Here is a 23,115-nt window from a genome sequence, read left to right as displayed (position 1 = left end):
AAAAGTTTTTGTTTACATAATATATGTACGTGTGCTTTGTTATGCATATGTGAGCCGGGATCACAAAACCAGTCATAAGTGTACATTTTTTTAATTTAAATATAGACGTAAATATTTTAAAAATATATACTGTATGTGTGTGCATTTATATATACATAATAAATTATACAATTATGTAAAAAAACATTTTTTTTTAATTATTATAAATCCATATGTGATACTGTTTAATTACTTAGCAGTCTCTCCTGAGATATACTACAGGTGCATCTCAATAAATTAAAATGTCGTGGAAAAGTTAATTAATTTGTTGAGATAGTGAATTGGTGGATTTTTGTTAAACGGAAGCCAAAATCATCAATTAAAAGAACCAAAAACTTAAACTACTTCAGTCTGCGTGCATTGAATTTATTTAATACACGAGTTTCACAATTTGAGTTGAATTACTGAAATAAATGAACTTTTCCACGACATTCTAATTTATTGAGATGCACCTGTACATAGAGGCTGATTGTTCAAGATATGTCTCACTGTGTGGATAAAACATGTTTAGCTGCATATAACAGTGTTGATTATAATAAACAGGGTGGATCGTCATGGGATTCATACTTGAAAATGTCCGTGAGATCCTTGTAGCATTAGTCATAGAATTCCTTTTTACGCGTTCACACCTTACACCATTTTTTTTTCAGATAGCTCACAAGAATGTACCATTGTAGTATCAAGATGAATATGCCAAGTACAGCTTAGTCATGTAGTGTTGTGTTGCCTTAGCAAATTTAAACACGGGCTAAGTTTCCTGAAGCACTTAATAGAACGTCAGTCACATAATGCACGTTTCTCAGAATCACTAATATCTATGTTAAGTGAAAACATGTATAGCCAAAGCCTTAGCCTGCTCATAAATTCATCTATTGAAACAAAATTGAGGATTTATAATCCACGTTTACTAGCTTTGAAGCCATCTTTATGATAGTAGACTCAAAAAGGTTGACAATGAACTTTTAACAGATATACACATTAAATAAATGCATGTTCGAACCAAAAATATTGCCCTTTCTTGAACTGCACAGATGTTTATCCAAATCAGTCACGATCATCTGAGAGACACTAAAGAGGAATTCATTCGTTGATTCATAGCTTTATTAGTTCACAAAGTCACTTCAAATCAACAACCATATAGAAAGTAGTGATCAGCAAAGAGAAAAATCATTAATCAATAAAAACAATAATGTTGGCTTTAAACAATGAAACATATAGTCAAACTTCATAGCACACAAACAAAACAGGATGTCGTGTTAATATGCTTCATCTAATGTTCAGTTAAATAATGTTTGTTGCAATCACCACTTGGCAATTATTTTAGCATAATCATCATCTTTCACTGCTCAATACTGTGATTTATATGTTCATTTTCAAGTATAGATTTTCACAGAAAACAAATGCAGCTTGAGGCAGAAAATTCTACCCTCACGAAATGTACTCCATAAAACCTCCAGCTATAGTTTTAAACTCGTACCAAATCTTGCCAATGCCAAGAGGCTTGTGAAAAATAGGATTTATGCATGTAATTTTAGGGCCTGATCCACCCTAACAGATTTCATACCAATTAAATTGATAAATGAAGACAGAAACATTAAAAAATCCTAAAACGGCATTGGGTAAACAAAAATGTAATGAACCATATTTGTGTATGTGTAACAATATAATATGTAGTAGTCTGTATGAAGTGCACATCACCAACAGGTTTCTTAATGAGAAGAACCTATTTTATTCCATATCAGCAAACTTGCTTGAATTGTCCTGCATATTTATAATGAATAGCTTACTCTGAGCTAACAACACTAGAACCTGTTAAGCATTAGCAAGTAAGTATTCAAAACCACAGCCTTGCTGAAAATGAAAAATAAAAAATGCATACTGACACATTACGTCAATATACATTATCACTGGCATGGCAATACACAGGGACGTACACATCTCAAATGATAACTAGCCATGATAAACATGGAAGGTGGCACAAAATGGTGCTTTTGGAGACGCACGAAAAGTGAGGGCTCCTGAAAAGCTCATCTACTCTAAAATATTATAATTGTAATAAATAAACAGTCTCATTGTGCAAAACTAACATAATGTGCTCATCCGCTGTATTTCTACAGGCAAAAATAAACACATAACTAACGGTGTGATAAAGGAGCAAAATACTGAACGTCAGACAACTTGTGCATGTTGCAGGTTTGTGTTTGGCATTTTTGACATGAGAGAGACTCTGACCAGCCCCTGAGTTGGTGCTCTGAAGGCAGGGTCCAGGGTGAACAATGATGACCAATCATGTCTGAGCCAGGTGAAGCTCCTCCAGACCATCTTTACCCAAATGATAGCGGGCTAGATCCTTCCTGGTTACCAGTCCCACAACCTTCACAGAATTATAAACTGATTATCATTACTGTGGATGAATGATATTTGGAACGATATACGGCCAATTATGACTGACACAATAAGCTGTTAATTATTTTGATGCTATTGCAGACAACCAGTGTATAAACTGGTCAATATACAAATTTTATATTATTTCCTCTATATAAAGAAATGATTGTGAAAGAAATTAATAATAATAATAATAAACTGGATTTTTATAGCACTTCATAAATAAAAGCTCAAGTGCAATACAACAGGCATAAAAATAAAAACAACACTGACAATGTGATTTCACACAGTATCGATATCAATACATTTAAAGAGGTCATATGATGCGATTTCAATTTTTCCTTTCTCTTTGGAGTGTTACAAGCTCTTGGTGCATAAAGAAGATCTGTAAAGTTGCAAAGAATAAAGTCTCAAATCCAAAGAGATATTCTTTATAAAAGTTAAGAGTCAACCACTCCTACCTAAAACGGCTCGTTCTCACACGCCCCCACATAACTACGTCACTATGTGGGAAGATTTGCATAACGCCGCCCAAATGTTCACGCAAAGAAAGGCGGCGTAACTTTTATTCTTACTGTAGTATTGTTGCCGCTGCTGCCATGTTGTGAGGACGCTGTGTGTTTCGTTGTGAAAGCGAAACTACTTTGTTTGGCCTTCCAAAAGAGGATGATATCGTCGATACCGTTTCCTGATCCTGGGAGAGTAAACTACAATGCCGGATGTTCTGACTCGCAGTCTGTAAGTACGTTTTCATTTAAAGGATTTGCCACTGATGATTCAAACGCGAGTTTTGGGCAGTGTAGAGTTGTGCTTGTTGTTTGTCGTTTCTCCGATCACAAATGCAGACATGGTTTTATGTTTACGCGGCGCGATGCAACGCAACACGTAAAAAGACAGTATAAGTCATTATAATCCATAATTATGTCCTCACTGGATGCAACAAATGCCTCGTTTATAATGGGTTTTCATGTTTTTGAATCATCGCTCCGGCCTGACACGGCATCAACAATATGTGAGGGGCATAACATTTCCGTCACACGCTTGAGGTATTCGGCCAATCACAACGCACTGGATAGCTGGCCAATCACAGCACACCTTGCTTTTCAGACCGATGAGCTTTGTAAAAATCGATTTGTTTCAGAAAGGCGGGGCATAGAGGAGAAACAATAATGTACAGTATGTGGAAAATAATGTGTTTTTTTAACTTTAAACCGCATAAACATTTCATTACACCAAATACACAAATTAATGTTCTTTTTAGCAACATCATATGACCCCTTTAAATCAATATACTCAAAAGCAACTTTAAAAAGATTTGACTTGCCTTAAATAAAAATATGAATGCTTGAAGCCAGTCTAACTTTAATAGGTAGACAATTCCAGTTTTAGATAAAAATAAATAAATAAATGAATACAATAATTTAAATGCTGTAAGTAAATTTAGGAATGCCACCATTAAATGTGCAGTATAAAAAAATAAATATTCTAAAGATTTGACAGTTTTATTAATTAAATTATTAGTTTTTTTAAAGAGTAATTTTAAAGTGTTAGATGACGGAAAGGTAATCTAAATGTAAAACTAGAGGAAATGAACATGCAAAATTAAATATCCAATACTGATCATCAATCGATCAACATATTAAACAACAACAACAACAAAAAAAACTCTAATATCAGCCAATAACAATTAATAGTATAGTGCTACTATTTTGTGCATCTCTAAAGATGAGCTGCAAGTTAAAAGTAGTAACTGAACCACAATAAAACAATAGAATAGTGATACACTTACCCCGTTTTCATTATCAACCACCACCAGATGTCTCAGTCCAAGCGCCCGAAACAATTTAAACACACGGGGGAGTGAAGTCTCCTGAAATCAAATATCAAAGACTAGACAGTTATTACTGCAGATGATTGAAGCACATGACAACTGAAATACACTTCCTGATGCCATTTTTTACAGTTCATCTTTAAATGTCATGTAAGTTATTTCAATTGGGTGTGGCAGTGGCGTTCTATTTAAAGCTCTGGCTCTGCATAATTCCAGGTATGATAGCTGAAAACTGGAGAGCTTACAGTATCAGTATCAATGTATTTAACTTCCTACGCCATTGTTATGGCATTATACATTTCACATAAACTTTCCCAAATGGCATGTAAATACAAAAATACCATCAGTAGGCGACTGCTGGCCAGAATATGCTACCATGTAAGTTAACTGACCTGAGGCACAGTGTATGGGGTCGGGTTCATGAACTCAGTGAGGTCCATCATGCACTCCCTCTCGTCCTGAGAGACGTGGATGGACTGGATGGGGGGGAAACGCGGATATGCATCTCTGAAGTCCTTCAGCTGAAGCTTCCTGTGGCTGAGACGTGAAGACGCCCTTTCCACAAACACCTGAGACACAGACAGAGGGCCGAACTTAGAATTTGTTGTAGTAACAAGGATTAAAGTCCAACCGAAGTCTCATAAGTTAGTTTTTCAGACCTTATGTTTGAGAAGAACAATGAGCTGAGAGCGAAGAATAAGTCCACAGATTTTTCCTGGCTGTGAAAAGACGACAAGCAAGTCTAGTTTTTATTAAAACTGAACTATACTTGTAGGAATGACAGGATCTGAGGTTGTGTGTTCATGGTTATGTCACCTCGTCGTTCTCAGTAGTATGAGCGACCACGGGGAAGCCGTTGTGATTGGTGGACGTGTTGCTAAGAACATCCACAATTCTCCCGACTTTCTCCACTCTGTTGAAGCAGGTGACTGGAGAGCTCATGACCTCTCTGTGGTAAAGACATCAACACACAAATGACTTCATGATACTTCACCAGGGTTTTTTAGAATTATTTAACATTGTGAAACGTATTAATATTTTGAATGAACTTTTACTCAGTAATGTAACTCAGAATGTGCTTTTTGATTTTTTTTGTTTCTATTTAGAATAATGTACATAGTTATTTTACTTCAACTATTTCAGTTAACTTATTTCATTTCAGTTAGTTGCCAAGGCAACAATTATAATTCTCTTTCAATTGATCATTTCTTTTCTTATGTTTTTCATCTAATATTACATTTTATTTTATTTCAATTAATGAAAACAATTTTAATAATAATTGTCGTTTTGGTGAGCTACAACAATTTTGCACTACACTATTTATTTCTGCTTTGCAAGTTGGAAGCGAGACTTTTATTTTGACAGCGCTGAGAATGCCTTTGCTCAGACTCACAGGAGCACTCATTCTCCATCTTCATTAGTGTATTTTCTTCTTTAGTTCTGTCTAATTGAAATACTATAATACTTTTTTACATATACTGTCAACATTCAGTAAATACACACTCTTTGAATATCGAATAAACATAATGCCACATATTTTTGCAAACACTAATAGGATTTCAGGATCAACAAGTGCCTATCTAAAGTATAAATCCGTTCATTTTACAGATTTATTTTTTTCAAGTTCAAATTATTTTTTCAAAATTTCAAATTATTTCTGTTTTTTTTTACGTAAAAAAATAAAATAAAAACAAAACAAATTTAGATTTTAATGCATGTGTTATCTAGTAACTTTAAATTAAATACTGAGATATTACTTAGTCCTTTATATCAGCCATTAGCTACCCTGCTCTGTGAAATATCAGCATGAGCCATCAGAGAATCCATATTGGTCAACCACAACACTACACCTAAAAACCTTCATCTGACTGAAATTCTGCTTTATTTAATATATTAGATGTAACATTTTATATTCTTTTTGTTCTCTCACCTCAGACAGGAGTTATGCTTGTATGTAAGTGTAATGTTGCATGGTTGTGTGAATTACCTGGAAGCTCAGACTGAGAGTCAGTACACTGAGAAGTTCAAAGCATCATATGACATTTAATGCTGGAGGGTGTGGTTACCTGGCCGTCAGCCAATGAGAAGTAGGAGGAGCCTCCCAATGGAGGAAAGGAACACTCTGCAGCTTAATATGGACGTCATACAGGCCCTAAAAACAACAAAAACCAGTCAGACAAACGCACACATGTGCTTCATGCTCTAATAACACAAAACACAAATGACATGCATGCATGACTAATGCTTCAAGACACCCTTAAAAAAAAACACAGACCAAAAACTCCTAGAAAAACAAATCACCAGCTCTCAGGAGACAAAAACAGTCATGCCAGGTATTTTGCTTCTCACCTCGATAAAATAATCCCCCACAATCTTAGCAGTTATCAGCACAAGCATGATGGGAAAGCCATAGGTCACGCTCCCGGTGGCTTCTACCAGGATTACGGTGAGACTGAGGGTCATTCTGACAATGCCACCTGTCAGATTAACACAACAAAACCACACTTGTTATTGCTGACATGTACTTCCTTCACGGAAATGCAGTTAGGAGAACTATTATAAACCATCAGAGAGCATTCCTGCTGCATTTTCTTAAAGAGCATCTAGTTGACTCTAACATCACGCTAAAACATCAATAACTCACCAAGTTGGGCCGCAGCACCTATTAGAGCATATTTCCCAGGATCCGCCCAAATCTATCAGTTTAAGAAAACATGTCAACAGCACAGTATGGCTAATCTTTCTTCATTAAACTGTATTTTTCTCCGATTTGTTGTTAAAGATTAATTAAAAATGTAGGTGGAATAATAAAAAAAAAAAAGTTGTTGGAAGCAGAGAAGAAAGCTGCACTTACTGATTGGCTGGAAGTAATGGTAGACAGAAGGATCCCAAACAGTCGTCCCCAGGCTGCTCCAATGAGCAGAGACGGGATGAACACTCCTGCCGACACGGTCAGACCATACGTCCAGACAGCCAGGACGAAATAGGCCAGAGTGAAGACCCCCAAAGTCAAGGGGTTGTAAGATCCTGAGCGAGAGATATTCCCAGTAAAATTACATTATTAAAACAAAAATAGATTGTAGTCGCCTGCAAAAATGTTGGGCAGCCTGGTTAGAAGGTATGGCTTTAGACTGGGACTGAAGTCTTAATAATAGGCTGTCCAGTTATAGCCCATTTACAAGGTATACAGTAATAAGATTTATAAAATTGTATTACTTCTTCAAGTCCCGCTCTCCTTGGTTAGATTCAAGTATTAATATTATAATGTTTTCATTATGTTGTCATTATTTTATTACATATTTTAATTAAATTTATTTTATATGTATATAAAATATATTTAAATATTTATATACACTATCATTCAAAAGTTTAGGATCAGCAAGATTTATGTTTTTTAAAGAAATTTCTTATGCTCATCAAGGCTGTATCTATTTGATCAAAAATATAGAAAAAAAACTAATTTTGTGAAACATTATTGCAATTTAAAATAACTTTTTTTATATAGTTTTCTTAATATACTTTAAAATATAATGTATTACTGTGAAGCAAAGCTGAATTTTCAGTATCATTAGTGCAGCATCATCTTCAGTGTCACATCATCCTTCAGAAATTATTATAATATGCTGATTTATTATCAATGTTGGAAACTGTTGTGCTGCTTAATATTTTTTGGGACCTGTGATACTTTTTTCGGGATTCTTTGATAAATAAAAAGTTAAAAAGAAGAGTGTTTATTCAAAATAGACATTTACACTACTATTCAAAAGTTTGGAGTCAGTACATTTTTGCTTCTTTTAAGAAATTAATAATTTTATTCAGCAAGGATGTGTTGAATAGATAAGGAAAGTGATAGTTAAGACTTATATTGTTTGAAAAGATTTCTATTTTTAATAAATGCTGTTCTTTTTAACTTTTTATTCATCAAAGAAAAAAGTATCACAGGTTACAAAAAAATATTAAGCAGCACAACAGTTCCCAGCACCGATAATAAATCAGCATATTAGAATGATTTCTGAAGGATGATGTGACACTGAAGACTAGAGTAATGGAGCACGCGTCTCGTGTCACACGTGATACAGCATTCTAAAAATCCTTCTTCTACACACCCTAAATGAATGTAAAAGACATCCATATAAATTCCTGCATAATCTGTAGTAAGGTAAACATCTGTTCCCTTTCAGTCGGTCACTGACGAATTCGGACGTGACGTCTCGGTTACCTCCTTCAGGGAACGAGGGTTACACAAGCAACAGAGACAGGTTTTTTTTATCATACTATTAGGCTGAAGACACACGGGGCAACTTTTTAAGCAATTCTGCAGGGCAACTTATTTTAAGCAATGTTGCTTGGGCACTTTCCCATTGAAAATGGGTAACAAATTTCTATCTGGATAGTTTAGATCGGTTGCCATTGATGGCAACATTGCTCAAAAAGATCATCAGCCTTAAGCATTCCAGCTATAGGGGGCAGTATAGTTGCCACTAGCAGAGACATATCAAAACCATACAAATTATATAAAGTAAGTGTAATATTAATCATTAAAAAAAAATCATATCATTCTGATTTTAGGAAATAATATAATCATATAACATTCTAACTTTTTAAACAATTCAACTATTTAAAAGACCAAAAATGGTCATGATAAACTTGTTATTTGTGATTTTGCTTGTTGAAGTCCAGTGGCTGTGTACAGACTGTTGTGCACTCACTGCACTCTGGGAAACCAATCAAAGATGGCTTCTCTCCAGAGCGTAGGAAGATTTTAGCTGCCTGACAGCTGGCCTGCTTCCAGCTTGTAACTCTAAATCTGCTTTGGCAGACACGTGCATGCAAACACACACAGGCTAAAAAAAACATGCAGAAGTGTTCGAAGGCTTGATGTTTCGATTGCAAGTTTGATAAGAATCCACACCCGTCCACACCCTCACTGAGACACACCTGGAGGGTTGTGGAACAGACTCCTCACACTCCGCTCAGGGGTGTTAAAGAAGGCGGTGGCCATGGAATTATATTCACCATCAGCACAGAAGAGCTGTAAATGAACGATATAACAAATCACACTTCTGTTTGGCATTGCCGACTACATTTCTGATCAAAGATCAGTTCAGCTTAGCAATTTATCATTTAAGGAAACATCTTGACAGCCCCGTAAGTATATAAACACCTGTAGGGAATATTCCTCAGTGTTGTCCTGTCCCAACGGCTGGCAGTCATTGGAAAAATAGATCATAGCAAAGGAAACTGTAGCGGTCACAGCGGCAACCAGCATAGCCTCCATCACCTGTAGGCACGGCCGGTGGATGTACCTGAGAGAGAGAGAGAGAGAGAGAGAGAGAGAGAGAGAGAGAGAGAAAGTTGCAGGACAAAATGTAAAAATTACATACAGATTTTTAAAATGTTTTTAAAAGTTGGCTTTTATGCTCACCAAGGCTGCATTTATTCGAAGGGGGAAAAACAGCAATATTCTAAAATATAATCATAATTTAAAATATACTTTTTTTTTTCATTTTCATATATTTCAAAATATAATTAATTCCTGTAGTGCAAAGCTGAATTTTCAGCATCATTACTCTGGTCTTCATTGTCACATGATCCTTCAGAAATCATTATAATATGATGATTTGCTGCTCAAGTAACATTTCTAATTACTATAAATGTCGAAAACTGTTTTGCTGCTTAATATTTTTCTGGAAACATTATATTTTTCAGGATTCCTTGAGGAATAGATAGTTCAGGAGAACACATTTACATAAAATAGAGATATTTTCTAAGTTTGTCTTTGTTGTCACTTTGAATAATTTCTTTAAAGGTGACATATTATGCCCCTTTTTGCAATATGTAATATAAGTCTCTGGTGTCCCCAGAATATGTCTTTGAAGTTTCAGCTCAAAATACTCCACAGATCATTTATTATATAACTTTGAAAATGCATATTTTGAGTGGAAGCAGAAACAAGCTGGTTTTCAGGCCTGTGTCTTTAAATGCAAATGAGCTGCTGCTCCCCGCCCCCTTTTCCAGAATAGACCAATTTGGAGTAGATGTCACAGTTACGTCACTTGCAGCTGCTAGCGCATAGTGGTTGCAGAAAAACACTGGAAACAAGTGGAGATAAATGGGCAAAATCCATGGAATAAAAGAAAAAAATATTTTTGTGCCTTTTGATGTCAAGATCGGAATGCAAATCATTTTTATAGAATACTGTCGTCATTTGAAGCTAAACGCAGACGTTTAAATGGACATACTATGGATGAAAACTGCTATGATTACTCTACTTTTAAAGCATAAATTCGATTTAAACAATATATCTACATAATATTCACATATGCTGTTCATAGGGGATGTATTGAATTAGCCCTACGGTTACAGCATGAAATATTATTTAAACCTTACTATTAGAATTATTATTTAAACCTTACTATTAACATTTTTACATAACATTTATTTACTTTATCTCACAATTCTGACTTTTTTTCTCGCAAACGCAAGTTTATATCTCCTAATTCGGACTTTATAACTCGACTTAACTCAAAAATAGTGAGTTTGTCAAATCTGAGGGAAAAAAGCCAGAAGAGCCGAGGGGAAAAGAGAGAATGACGAGTTGTTTTTCCTTATTAGAATTGTGAAATATAATCTCGGAATTGCGAGAAGTCATAATTTTGAAATATAAAATCAAATTTACCTTTTTTTTTTTTATTTTATTCCATGGCTCCATTGACTGCCACTTGAAAACCGTAATTTTCTGCCTCCAGACAGGCTCCGCCCACGAAAAATGTCATCCCTGTTTCGGATCTGTAAGACTATCCCACTCTCTAACGTAAATTTCGTTGAATAACAGTGCTTATCACTGGGTGAAATGCTCTTGTAATATGTGTAGAACAGTTTGAAAATGACATCTAATTAATATAATTTATAATCTTTTTAAACCTAACCATTTTGTACCGTATCCGTGAAATTCTCTAGCTGTAAAGGCTATCTCTCCCGGGTTTTCTGCAAACATGATGCGCGCACATTCTGAATGTTTACAAACTGATAATTGGTCTATAGAGCTGCGCCTTTACAGCTCGTATCTGCTAAAAACATCTGTTTTGGTTCTGATTATCATGTCTATCGCGCTGAAATCATGCGTTTTAAACCATATGAGTTTAAACTTCTGATATATGGTTTTCTGAGCGCACACTCCGAAGCACACGGACAGAAAGCGGCTGTCACAGCATGTGAGTACTAAACTAAGTTCTCATTCACACACAAGTTTACTTTAAAAACACGAGTTACAAAAACAGTCGGTTATGTCTGTGAAGGTAAACAGCTGGGAAATAAATCGCTTGTTTATTTTAGATCTGTGTGGCAGCAGCAATATACAGTAGCCTAAATTAATCATTAAATCCTCTGCTCTCGGTCTCCTCTGAGGCTGGGACTCTAAATAGTGTTCTGTACTCGTCTGTGCAGCCAAAGACAGAACAGTTAGCATGTTTTGCTCAAACTTTCGCCCAGGTAATAGACCTGGTACACCGTTGTCGCTTGCGAAATCAAAATGACGGTGCCTTGAGTGGAAGTTTACAAATTAAGGGGCGGTAATATTATAATGAGATCCTTTTGCCACGTCACCAAGGAAGCGAAATCAGATGCGCTCATTTTCTCAGACGCTTGCAGAAAAAGGCTTACCAAAACAAAGTTACTGGGTTAATCTTTTTCACATTTCCTTGGTTGGTAGATGCACCGGGGACCTGATTATAGCACTTAAAACCTGGAAAAGTCAGATTTTCATGATATGTCACCTTTAAAAAAAATGACTGATCTTACTAAAACAAAACTTGTAATAATATTGGTGTCACATTTAAAAAATAAAAGGTTTGTTAAATGTTATACTCAATACTACTTTTTCAAAAGGTTATTTTGTGTTTTCTGTATCATCTCATTCTTGCTTTCTATTAAACGCCTTGCAACTTTAGCAACTCTCTTCCTTTACTTGTTGGCCTCACTTCATAGTTTTCTTAGACTGGCTCTAAGACCTGGAGAGCAAAACATCTGCAGCACAAGCCTGTCAATTTTCCATCTGTTTCCAATCCACAAATATTTAGATCACCTCTCAAAAAAATAAAACAAAGATATGTGAAAACACATTTTCTATGGGAAACTTTGTGCACTGCATTTATATTCTGGGTTCATCTGCTTGCCCGTACAAAGTATGCATCATCAATCAAAGTTTGCCTTTTAATATCAGTGTCTTACTACATTACTACTTAATGCAATCCTCGTAAAAATAACTGGTGGCCTTGTTTTGCCCTCCAGGTGGGCATTCCTGTAAGGGTGTGACGTCACGTGAAAACTATGAATTTGGCGTGTGGGCGTAACCCAGAAAATTGTCACATGACGTGATTGATGTGTAAAAGTCTTCAGACACATTCCTTTGGCTTTTGCTTAGTAAAACACCCAGTAATGCACCCAAATTGTGACAAAATCTACCCATTTGACCAATCATTTAGCAAACTCAAGTTTTTGCAGCAACTGTAACCTATTGCTGCAAAAAAAAAAAAAAAACTATTAAAATGCCCAAAATACACATTAGATGCACGGCATATTCAATAGCTTGCAATCCTACCTTATTCTGAAAATGGTTAGCCAATAATTGATGACATTGAACAATGCTCCAAGCACCCCTCCTGGAAAATGAAAGGAAAAAAAGAGGAATGATTCAAAAGGTATATACTTTCACTTTAATTTCGTAAAAAATATATAATATTTTATGCATGGACAAAGTGGCGTTCCCCTCACCTAAAGCTCCCATGATAATGAAGAGAGGAATTTCATATAAATTATACTGTACACTCTAAAAGAAAAAAAACCCCATCAAATTCAGTTCAGGAATGTTCTGATATTTTTTTCTTTCTTGTGATATTCTAGACAGCTTCACGGGTCAGTTCCACTTCAACAGATTTTCCTTTTAGATTTCAGTACTGAGTTTAAAACTTTGGCAGCTAAAAAAAAGGGAAGGAGTGTCAGAGTAACTGAAAGAGATAGAGACAGAACTTACATCACCGTCAAAACGGCCAAAGTTAATGAGACCGGGGCTGGACAGTTCTCCGGGCTTCCCATGGTAAATACTCAGGAAAAAGTTCAGTGTGAAGGTGGAGATCATTGAAGCAAAGAACTAGATCAAAAACAAATCAGGATGAGGGGTTCAAACGGTTGAACTTTAAAACGAACTGAAACAAACAGTGCTCTTTAATGAGAAGCCAAACTCTTATTCACAATCACTCACAATTCTCCACGTCAACATCTGGTTCCAGAAAGACGCGCCTTCCTCTAAACTGAACAGAACCCCACCTGTGCCAAAAAACACAATGAGTCAAAGATGATCCTGGACAATCTTATCCAAGAACCATTTCAGGGAAGTTTTTATTCAGAGGAGCAAATGATGGATTTTCACTCATAGCCACAACTCTGTAGTGTATCAGGTACTTTAATGTGCTTTAAAAGGGTCATATGATGTGATTTCAATTTTTCCTTTCTCTTTGGAGTGTTACAAGCTCTTGGTGCATAAATAAGATCTGTAAAGTTGCAAAGACTAAAGTCTCAAATCCAAAGAGATATTCTTTATAAAAATTAAGAGTCAACCACTCCTACCTAAAATGGCTCATTTAAACATGCCCCCACATATCTACATCACTATGTGGGAAGATTTGCATAGCACCGCCCAAATGTTCACTCAAAGAAAGGCGGCGTAACTTTTATTCTAGCTGTAGTATTGTTGTTGCCGCCGCCGCTGCCATATCCTGAAGACGCTGTGTGAGTCGGTGTGAAAGCGAAACTACTTTGTTTGGTCTTCCAAAAGAGGACGATATGCACTTCCTCATGCCTGGAGCTGATCCGTGCTGGTCGCTGAGGAAATACATCAACTTCGCGCTGTGGATCGCCGGATCGGCTTTCTCCGTGGACGAAGCGGAGTCCAGCCCGGGGTCGTCACATGTGGTTGCCGCAAGCCCTCCGGACGCTCCTTCGTCGAATCCGCCGGCCGCGCCGTTCTCAAGCCCCTCGCCTCTGATCACTCTAGCCCGCCGTGTGTGACGCTGTGTGTTTCGTTGTGAAAGCGAAACTACTTTGTTCGGTCTTCCAAAAGAGGACACAACTAGAAATCAGTGGTTAAGTTGTATTTACAACACTGTTCCAGAACAGTTCAACCCAAATATTCATCTGTGTGCAACGCATTTTATGGAGGACTGTTTCCTGGTAGATTAGACTACAATGCCGGCTGCTCTGACTCACAGACTGTAAGTAAGTTTTTTACATTTAACCTGTTGAGCGGTACGGTTCCACATATGGGATTGTTATTTCCGTGCCCCTGGGAGTACAGTCCCACATATGGGATTTAGAATGTTCGGTGACATCTCACAACTGCCAAATTCAAACTGCGTTTTCGCGCTTTTGGCTGATGCTGCACTTGTCATATAATCACAACTATGCAGTGTTTTTAACCACATAATGTTTATTTTAGGTTTCAGACATTTAAATACATGTAAGTACTAGTAAAACAATACATTTAAAGTTCGTAAAATACACACAGATGTTTATGGAAGCAGCAATAACAATCCATTCAAATATAATTTGCCTATGTGTTTTATTAATATCAAATACACACAGTGTAAGTAACTATAAAGTTCACCGGCCACTTATTTGCATGTATTTCGGGAGAAATTGATGAATTCACGTGCTGTAAATACGACAGACAGGACTCGCTGAACTGCAGCAAGATCATTTAGAAAGGTTTTTAAACGACAAAACACTCATTTACACATATCTGTGAATTAGGGATGCACGATACATAATGTTTATTTTAGGTTTCAGACATTTAAATACATGTAAGTACTAGTAAAACAATACATTTAAAGTTCGTAAAATACACACAGATGTTTATGGAAGCAGCAATAACAATCCATTCAAATATAATTTGCCTATGTGTTTTATTAATATCAAATACACACAGTGTAAGTAACTATAAAGTTCACCGGCCACTTATTTGCATGTATTTCGGGAGAAATTGATGAATTCACGTGCTGTAAATACGACAGACAGGACTCGCTGAACTGCAGCAAGATCATTTAGAAAGGTTTTTAAACGACAAAACACTCATTTACACATATCTGTGAATTAGGGATGCACGATATATCGGCCACCATATCGGTATCGGCCGATAAATGCTCATTTTTTCTGTTATCGGTATCGGCCTGATAAGAAAATTTAGCCGATATCTTAAAGCCGATAAATAATGCATTATTTCCTTCAGAGACACTTCAGATGCGCGCTGTTCGTTTGCAGCCTTTTGTGCAATTGTACATTGTAATATTGTGTTTATTCAGACCGATGAGCTTTGTAAAAATCGCTGCGTTTCAGAAAGGCGAGGCATAGAGAAGAAAATGTACAGTATGTGAAAAATAATGTGTTTTTTTAACCTTAAACCACATAAACACATTTCATTACACCAAATACACAAAATAATGTTCTTTTTAGCAGCATCATATGACCCCTTTAACAATATAATAACATTGGTTTTGCATAACTTGCTTCTATCCCATGTAAAAAATATGGATATTTAAAAAGATTTTCTGAATGTCTCACCAACAGGGGCTCCAAAGGCAGCGGAGACTCCAGCCGCTGCTCCTGCCGAAACAAAGTCTCTCTTCTCTGTGTCCCTGCGGAAATACTCAAATATCTGCGGGAACAGAAACTTGAAGTCAGGCTCTGTGTTTACTGTAAGATTGAAGGAGTCCTAGCAGTACAGAAAACTGACCTTAAAATCTTTTTTCAGGGAAGTGCTTCTGCCTTGAGATACTCCTGCGGCCACCACTGCTCCCGAGTGAATCATGGGTCCTTCCTGTGAGGGGAGAGCAGCTGCTGAGTCCAACAATTAGCTTATCAACATCATTAATACACCCCAGCTGACCGTTTTGCTATTGTACCTTTCCAACAGCTAGACCTCCAGCAACTGAGCAGATCACACCAAAGACCTTTATCGCCAGAGTCTGTGGACATGGAAGAAAATTATTCTTATGGAGATCTATTATAAGAAAACTGAAAAATATCTATTCATCTTACCCATCTATATCTATCTGCTATAATTATATATATATATATTATTATTTTTTTTACCTTTTTGTTCAGTTAAAAATCAAAAGCAAGCAGCCTTGTTTTTCTTATAGAGAAGCTTAAGCTATCACCTTTAGTCGAACAACACGAGGGATCTTCACTCCATTCAGGTAACATTTTATTTGAGGAATTCCACTTCCTGCTGCAATGGGCTGTGAGAAAACAGACCGAATTTTAAATCACTTTCAAAGTAAAATAATATAACTACTCTACAATTGAAAGTTGTTTTTTTATGTTTAAAGTCTCTTATACTGACCAAGGATGCATTTATCTGATACAGTAAAACCAGCAATATTGTGAAATATTACAAATAAAAATTGTTATAATATATTTAAAATGCTATTTATTTGTGTGATGGTTAAGCTGAAGTTTTAGTAGTTATTAGTCCAGTCTTCAGTATCATATAAACCTTCAGAAACTATTCTAATGGACTGATTTGCTGCTCAAAACAAAAACTTTTATTATTATTAGTATTATTATTATCAATGTTGAAAACAGTTGTGCTACTTAACAGTTGTGTAGAAACAGTGATACATTTTTGTCAGGATTCTTTGATGAATAGAAAGTTCAAAAGAACAGCATTGATTTGAAATAGAAATTATGCAAGGCTATACTGTCACTTTTGATCAGCTAACTATAATAATGCAGCCTTGCTGAATAAAAATACTAGTGCTGTCAAACGATTAATCGTGATTAATCGCATCCAAAATAAAAGTATTTGTTTACGTAATAAATGTATGTGTACTGTGTATATTTAATATGTATATATAAATACACACGTGCATGTATATATTTCAGAAAAAAAAATTATGTTTATATATTAAATACATTTATTTATAATATAAATTATATGAATATAAATATAGACGTAAATATTTTCAAAATACATACTGTATGTGTGTGTATTTATATATATACATAATAAATATACACAGAACACATACATACAGTGGGTACGGAAAGTATTCAGACCCCCTTAAATCAGGTGTTTTTTCATGTGTCTTGCACTGAGGAGAGGCTTCCGTCGGGCCACTCTGCCATAAAGCCCCGACTGGTGGAGGGCTGCAGTGATGGACAACTTTCTCCCATCTCCCGACTGCATCTCTGGAGCTCAGTGATCTTTGGGTTCTTCTTTACCTCTCTCGCCAAGGCTCTTCTCCCCCGATAGCTCAGTTTGGCCGGACGGCCAGCTCTAGGAAGGGTTCTGGTCGTCCCAAACGTCTTCCATTTAAGGATTATGGAGGCCACTGTGCTCTTAGGAACCTTAAGTGCAGCAGAAGTTTTTTTGTAACCTTGGCCAGATCTGTGCCTTGCCACAGCAAACAAAAAAAATTATTTTTGGATGCGATTAATCGTTTGACAGCACTAAAAAAAAATCCAATTTCTTTTAAAATCTTGCTCATCCCAGAGTTTTGAAAAGGTCTGTATTTTGCTTAGTAGAGAAATGGCAATGTCTGCTTACATAAGCTGAGAAATAGAATTAATTTCCTTCCAGTTCATTTGTGGAAATCAACAGGACAGTGGGATGCACTGCTTTGTGGGATACATTATCTGGTACATATTATGTACTGTAGAAATAGTACGAATAGTACGAAAGCAGCCAAACATAGCCAAATTCTGCTTGGGGACATTTCATTGAAAGAGTCGAGTGATTTCTCTAAAGTGATACTGAAGCACAGAAGGGAAGCAGAAGCCACACAAATCTCATTCTGGCAGGAAGACAACGCTCACCTCAAAAAAAGCAACAGCGATAGCACCAACCATGACGAAAGCAGAGTTCAGCACTGCCCACAGTATAAGAGAGATGGACAGGCCTCCAAACTCTGTGAATTTCTCAATGTCTGAACGTCTAGTTAAAGAAGCTCTGAAGCCAGAGAGAAATAAACAATACACAATGACACTTAATTAAGCTGAATAAACCTGTCCATGCAATTAAATTAAGCCTTTTCGTTTAAAAAGTTGATTAGTCTGACTGTACAATTGCACCGTATTATAAATATTACTGAGCTATATTACCGCATAATTTGTGTCTTTGTACCAAACATTGGCTAAAGATATTTTTTCCTGGAATATAAAAATAACTAAAAAAAAAATCATTTTAATTTAGTTGAGTGCTAAATTAAATAAACTACATGGACAGATGAAGTTAGATGTTAAAAAATAATGCTCAATTTTCATTCTGTCTGTGTCGGTCTAGATCTGGATTGCCATGCATCTGTTTACGGGCAAATTATTCCTGTAGTAACAATGGAGATAGATTAAACAAACATTCATATTACAAAATAGCATGAAATGAAATTATGTTTTGACAGACTGTTCACAAACTACAGTGTGTTGGCTCATTAAGGAGCAAACAATTTTTTTGAGTGCTTTACGTAAGAAGCTGATCATATTAGATAGATGACAGACAGAGGAAGGATACTTTGTTTGACTGCAGAGTACTTATAACCAGCTAATTTCTCCACAGCAATGTCTATCAGGCATGCGATGAGGCCAGTGAGAAACCCAATCAGACCGCAGATCACCCATCGCCTGGTCTCCAGACATCTGAAACCCTACGGTTAAGAGAAACAAACATTAAATACTGTTACAACAAATTACTGTTGCATAAAAAAAGAAGCCAGAGTCTGTTCTGTCAGTACACTGAATGAACTGCTAATACGTGGAAACGGCTTAATGCTGTTCCACTAATGTTCAAAACGTTTGGCATGACATATTAAATTTGGGTCGAGCCATATTTGGAGAATACTAGGAAAAATGTGCAATGCACTGTACGTTGTCTTGTCGTTTTAATGCATTAATTTTGCGTTATTATTCAATATACAGAAAATAATGTGATTGAAAAAGAAACCAAGGTGTTTCGGGGTCGAGTTAATGCAACATGTACATAAACCAACAATTTAAAAAAGCCACAAAAGATTGTGAAATGCCCCACAATTTAGGGACAGCCAGTTAAAACTGCAAACTGCACATTCATTTCAATGCTCTCCATTAACCGTTATGGCTGTAAACTCAGAAAGTGCCTTTCTATGAACAGCTTACGAAGCGCACATGATCCAAGTTAACCGTTTCCCACAGACACAGAACCAGAGTTTGTCCTCTCCACCTCTAATGAAACTCTCTGATGGTGCTACTGACCATGTGACTCATCCGCCTCTCTTCCTCCAGAAACAACTGATTCTCGCTGTTATCATAATCAAGACTCTGAAACACAAAATGCACTAGGTTTGACATTTTACATCACAGCTCTTCAAAGACAGTTTATTTAAAGTGTACATGTTGCATTTTGTTTGTGATTTTTCACAGACAGAAAACCTACAGATTTTTCAACGCATTTTAAACAGACGCTCAGTTAAAAGAGAAAAGGGTGACTAAAGGTCAGGTCTAGATTCAGTTACCTCATATTTGAGAGACAGCAGCTTTGCATTGTGAGGGATTTCCTTCGGTCGACTTCTCACAATGTCCTGTGTGATTTGGGGAAAACATCAAGGGCATATACTGTCATTCTCAAATAAACTTGAATTGAAATTGAATTCTATGCTCGTGCAATCAGAATAGAACAACACTTTATTTAGCTACATCAACTGTTTGCAGCCATGAGCAAACTTGACCTCATGCCAACAAATGATCAAGTACATTGTATGCATTTCCCCAATAAATTATTTTTACAAAGTGCAGGCTGAAGCAGCTGATGAGTCAGGCATTTTCCTAAATCTCTAGCAGTGCTGTCAAACGATTAATCGCATCCAAAATAAAAGTTGTTGTGTACATAATATATGTATGTGTGCTGTGTATATTTATTATGTATATATAAATACGCACACACGCATGTGTATATGAAAAATATATGTTATGTTTATATATTAAATATATTTATATAAAGATTAATATATACATGTATATATTTATATTAATCTTTATATATTTATATAAAGATTAATATAAATATATACATGTAAATATTTTCTAAATATATACTGTATGTGTGTGTCTTTTTATATACATAATAAATATACACAGTACACACACATATGTACACAATTTTTGGGGGATGTGATTAATCGCGATTAATCGTTGCCCATCACTTGTCTCTAGCCCAAAATGCCTGATTTGAGGAGAGATTTAGACTACACTCATGCGCTATCCTGGCATTCAAAGCATCAAAACCACAAAACACATTGAAATTAAAACTGAAACCATGTGTCAAAACAGTGAAGCACTTTTCGGGACCGGAGTGAAGGCTTTTATGTCTGTATATCCAATGACGTTTTGTTTTTACAGCTCTTTAAAAAATTTAAAAATAAAAAGGAATTGATGTAAAATAGATTTTACCTCTTCGGGTGTGATTTCCTCAAGGTCCACAGTGCTCAGCCTGCCTATATTAAATATACCTCCCCCGGATAACTATGAACCAAACACATTACATTTTCAAGAGTCTACTTTAATCTACATTTAGAGTCAGTCTACAGCAGGGCTGTCCAAACTCGGTCCTGGAGGGCCGGTGTCCTGCAGAGTTTAGTTCCAGCCCTAATTAAACACCCCGGAACCAGCTAATCAAGCTGTTACTAGGCATAGAAACTTCCAGTCAGGTGTGTTGAAGTAAGTTGGAGCTAAACTCTGCAGGACACCGGCCCTCCAGGACCGAGTTTGGACAGCCCTGGTCTACAGTATGCATGCTGCACAAACAAACAAAAAAAAGCTATAAAAAACAAATGTTGTTGGTACAAGTCTTGGTGACACTGTCAGGAATATCTCATTTTAATATCTTAATTCATAGCTATGTTCCTGACTGTAATCAAGAATCAGCCAATTCAATCTAGGTCACAGGAGCTTGCAGTTTCTTAGCAGAATAAGAGGGTTAATAGAAATGGGAAATTAAATTCCAAATATCCAGAGTTGCAAAACACCCTGCAACTTGCCAGTAGGTACAAATACAAGTGCTTACTGAGGTTTACAAGAAACAAGTTTGAGAACTATTTTGTTTTCATTTCAACGATGTAACGACAAGAAGTTAGTGCACGTGTATTATCATGCTTTCTGTGTCTTCAAGTCAGCACGCCATCTTTGCATTTTTAACAAGCATGCTTTATTTAATAAGCAGGGCAAGTATTTCATATAAGCAGAAGTCAAAACATCCCAGATTGATTTTGCAGTCTGTATGGCCTGTCTGGTAACGTTAACGTACATGTCTGTTGTATTTCCCGTCCTCGGCTCCGTTCAGCAGTGGCGTTCTCTCTCCGCGATCATCGCCTCGGCCAGACCATGACACTTTCTTCGAGATGTTGGCCATGTCTACTTTGACAATTAATTATACATCTAACTGCAGAACTACTGCGAACACTTCTTCCCCATGACTAACAACCAAAGCGATCTCGTGACGAGCGTAAGGAAAGCACAGAGGTCCAAGAAAGAAATGGGTTTCAAAGGAAGTCTGGGAAATGTAGTTCACAGTTATTCTGGGTTGTGTCACAGTGATGTCCGGTACAGAGATGATACTGTTCTGTTAATGGGTAAAACATGCTCATGACTGTCGTATCATATATTTTAGATTATATTAACTCTGTTAAACATTGCATATTTCTTCGCCATTAGAGTTACCAAAAGCTAAAATAACGAACTAAAATAAGGATCTATTTCCAACAACCGGTTTCTCAGACTGATTTGATTAATTGATTTTAGGACAGCTATTTTACTTATTGCCTATCCGTCAGGTAATATCGACATTATGCGTATTAATTAGGCATAACAAACAAAACGTTACAATAATTGCCTACTTTACAATAATACTTTAACTTTACAATAATTATACAGTGAGCAATAATAGTGATGTTCATAAAAAAGAAAACAAAGACATTGCATTTCTTCGTATGTTACTGAGAGTTTAACAAAAACCAGACTTGTGATATATTCAGTTGCTTTGTAATGAATCCAAATTTTTTTTATTATAATTTCTTATTGAACAGTGCCATGTTACTGATTTCTTATGATTTTGGGAACTCACAGTGTGCATGGCAGTATAAATACATTTTGTGTTTTGATTATGTATGTGTGTGTATACAGCCTTACAGAGATCTATATGTCTAGATCTGTTGAAAGAAAAACAGCATATGCTGGTTAGGTATGTTTTGAAGCATGACAGCTGGTTTGAGCTGGTTTAAGCTGGTCATGAGCTGGTTGAAGCTGGTTCTGAGCAGGAGCTAGTTGCTTAGGACTAGCTTAGGACCAGTGCACATGAACCACTTAAACCAGCTCATGACCAACTAAGGACCAGCTTAAACCAGCTGGCATGCTTCAAAACATACACTGTAAAAAATGACCGTCAATTTAACGGTAAAAGACTGTAAAAGTGCTACAGTAAAAACCTGTTAAATGGTTAATGGTAAATTCCCCTACTATATACAGTGAAAACCTGTATTGGACATTACATGTCATTTTACAGTAGTATACCGTTTTTGGAAGTGAAAAAGACCGTATAATTTACAGTGAATAACCGTAAATTGACATTCCCAGAATTCCCTGCATTACATTTTTTAATTTGATGTTTTTTTATTGTTGAAATAACTATGTTTCTTAGTTTTTCTTATCAGTTTTGTACATTAGGGTTGTATGTTACGTCTAATGTTGTTAAATGAATGTTTATTGCATTATTTCAGTTTGATGTGCATTACCATGATGGTGTTTGGTGTTTGTGTGAATGACACTGTGCACCTTCTATATAT

At 36.2% G+C, this 23,115-nt stretch overlaps 1 protein-coding gene across 1 annotated transcript; it reads right to left on the bottom strand.

Moving 5' to 3' along the window:
* Nucleotides 1-1,157: 1,157 nt before the first annotated feature.
* On the bottom strand, nucleotides 1,158-21,815 carry LOC107568008 (H(+)/Cl(-) exchange transporter 7-like). The gene is made up of 25 exons (XM_016253841.1): nucleotides 21,582-21,815; nucleotides 20,729-20,800; nucleotides 19,795-19,860; nucleotides 19,535-19,600; nucleotides 18,819-18,951; nucleotides 18,128-18,237; nucleotides 16,468-16,548; nucleotides 16,210-16,272; nucleotides 16,041-16,124; nucleotides 15,869-15,962; nucleotides 13,515-13,579; nucleotides 13,287-13,403; nucleotides 13,028-13,082; nucleotides 12,855-12,915; nucleotides 9,420-9,561; nucleotides 9,194-9,287; nucleotides 7,110-7,282; nucleotides 6,900-6,951; nucleotides 6,605-6,732; nucleotides 6,322-6,407; nucleotides 5,072-5,204; nucleotides 4,915-4,974; nucleotides 4,648-4,824; nucleotides 4,214-4,294; nucleotides 1,158-2,413 (listed from the first exon to the last, which is right to left on the bottom strand). The coding sequence occupies exons 1-25, from the start codon at nucleotides 21,684-21,686 to the stop codon at nucleotides 2,327-2,329; spliced, it is 2,385 nt and encodes a 794-aa protein (XP_016109327.1). The 5' UTR covers nucleotides 21,687-21,815; the 3' UTR covers nucleotides 1,158-2,326.
* Nucleotides 21,816-23,115: the final 1,300 nt, after the last annotated feature.

Source organism: Sinocyclocheilus grahami, unplaced genomic scaffold (assembly GCF_001515645.1).
Source record: "Sinocyclocheilus grahami isolate Dianchi unplaced genomic scaffold, SAMN03320097.WGS_v1.1 scaffold27.1, whole genome shotgun sequence".
Lineage (NCBI taxonomy): Eukaryota > Metazoa > Chordata > Actinopteri > Cypriniformes > Cyprinidae > Sinocyclocheilus > Sinocyclocheilus grahami.
Note: the sequence above shows the minus strand (reverse complement) of the source record. Positions and strands in the feature narration are given on the sequence as shown.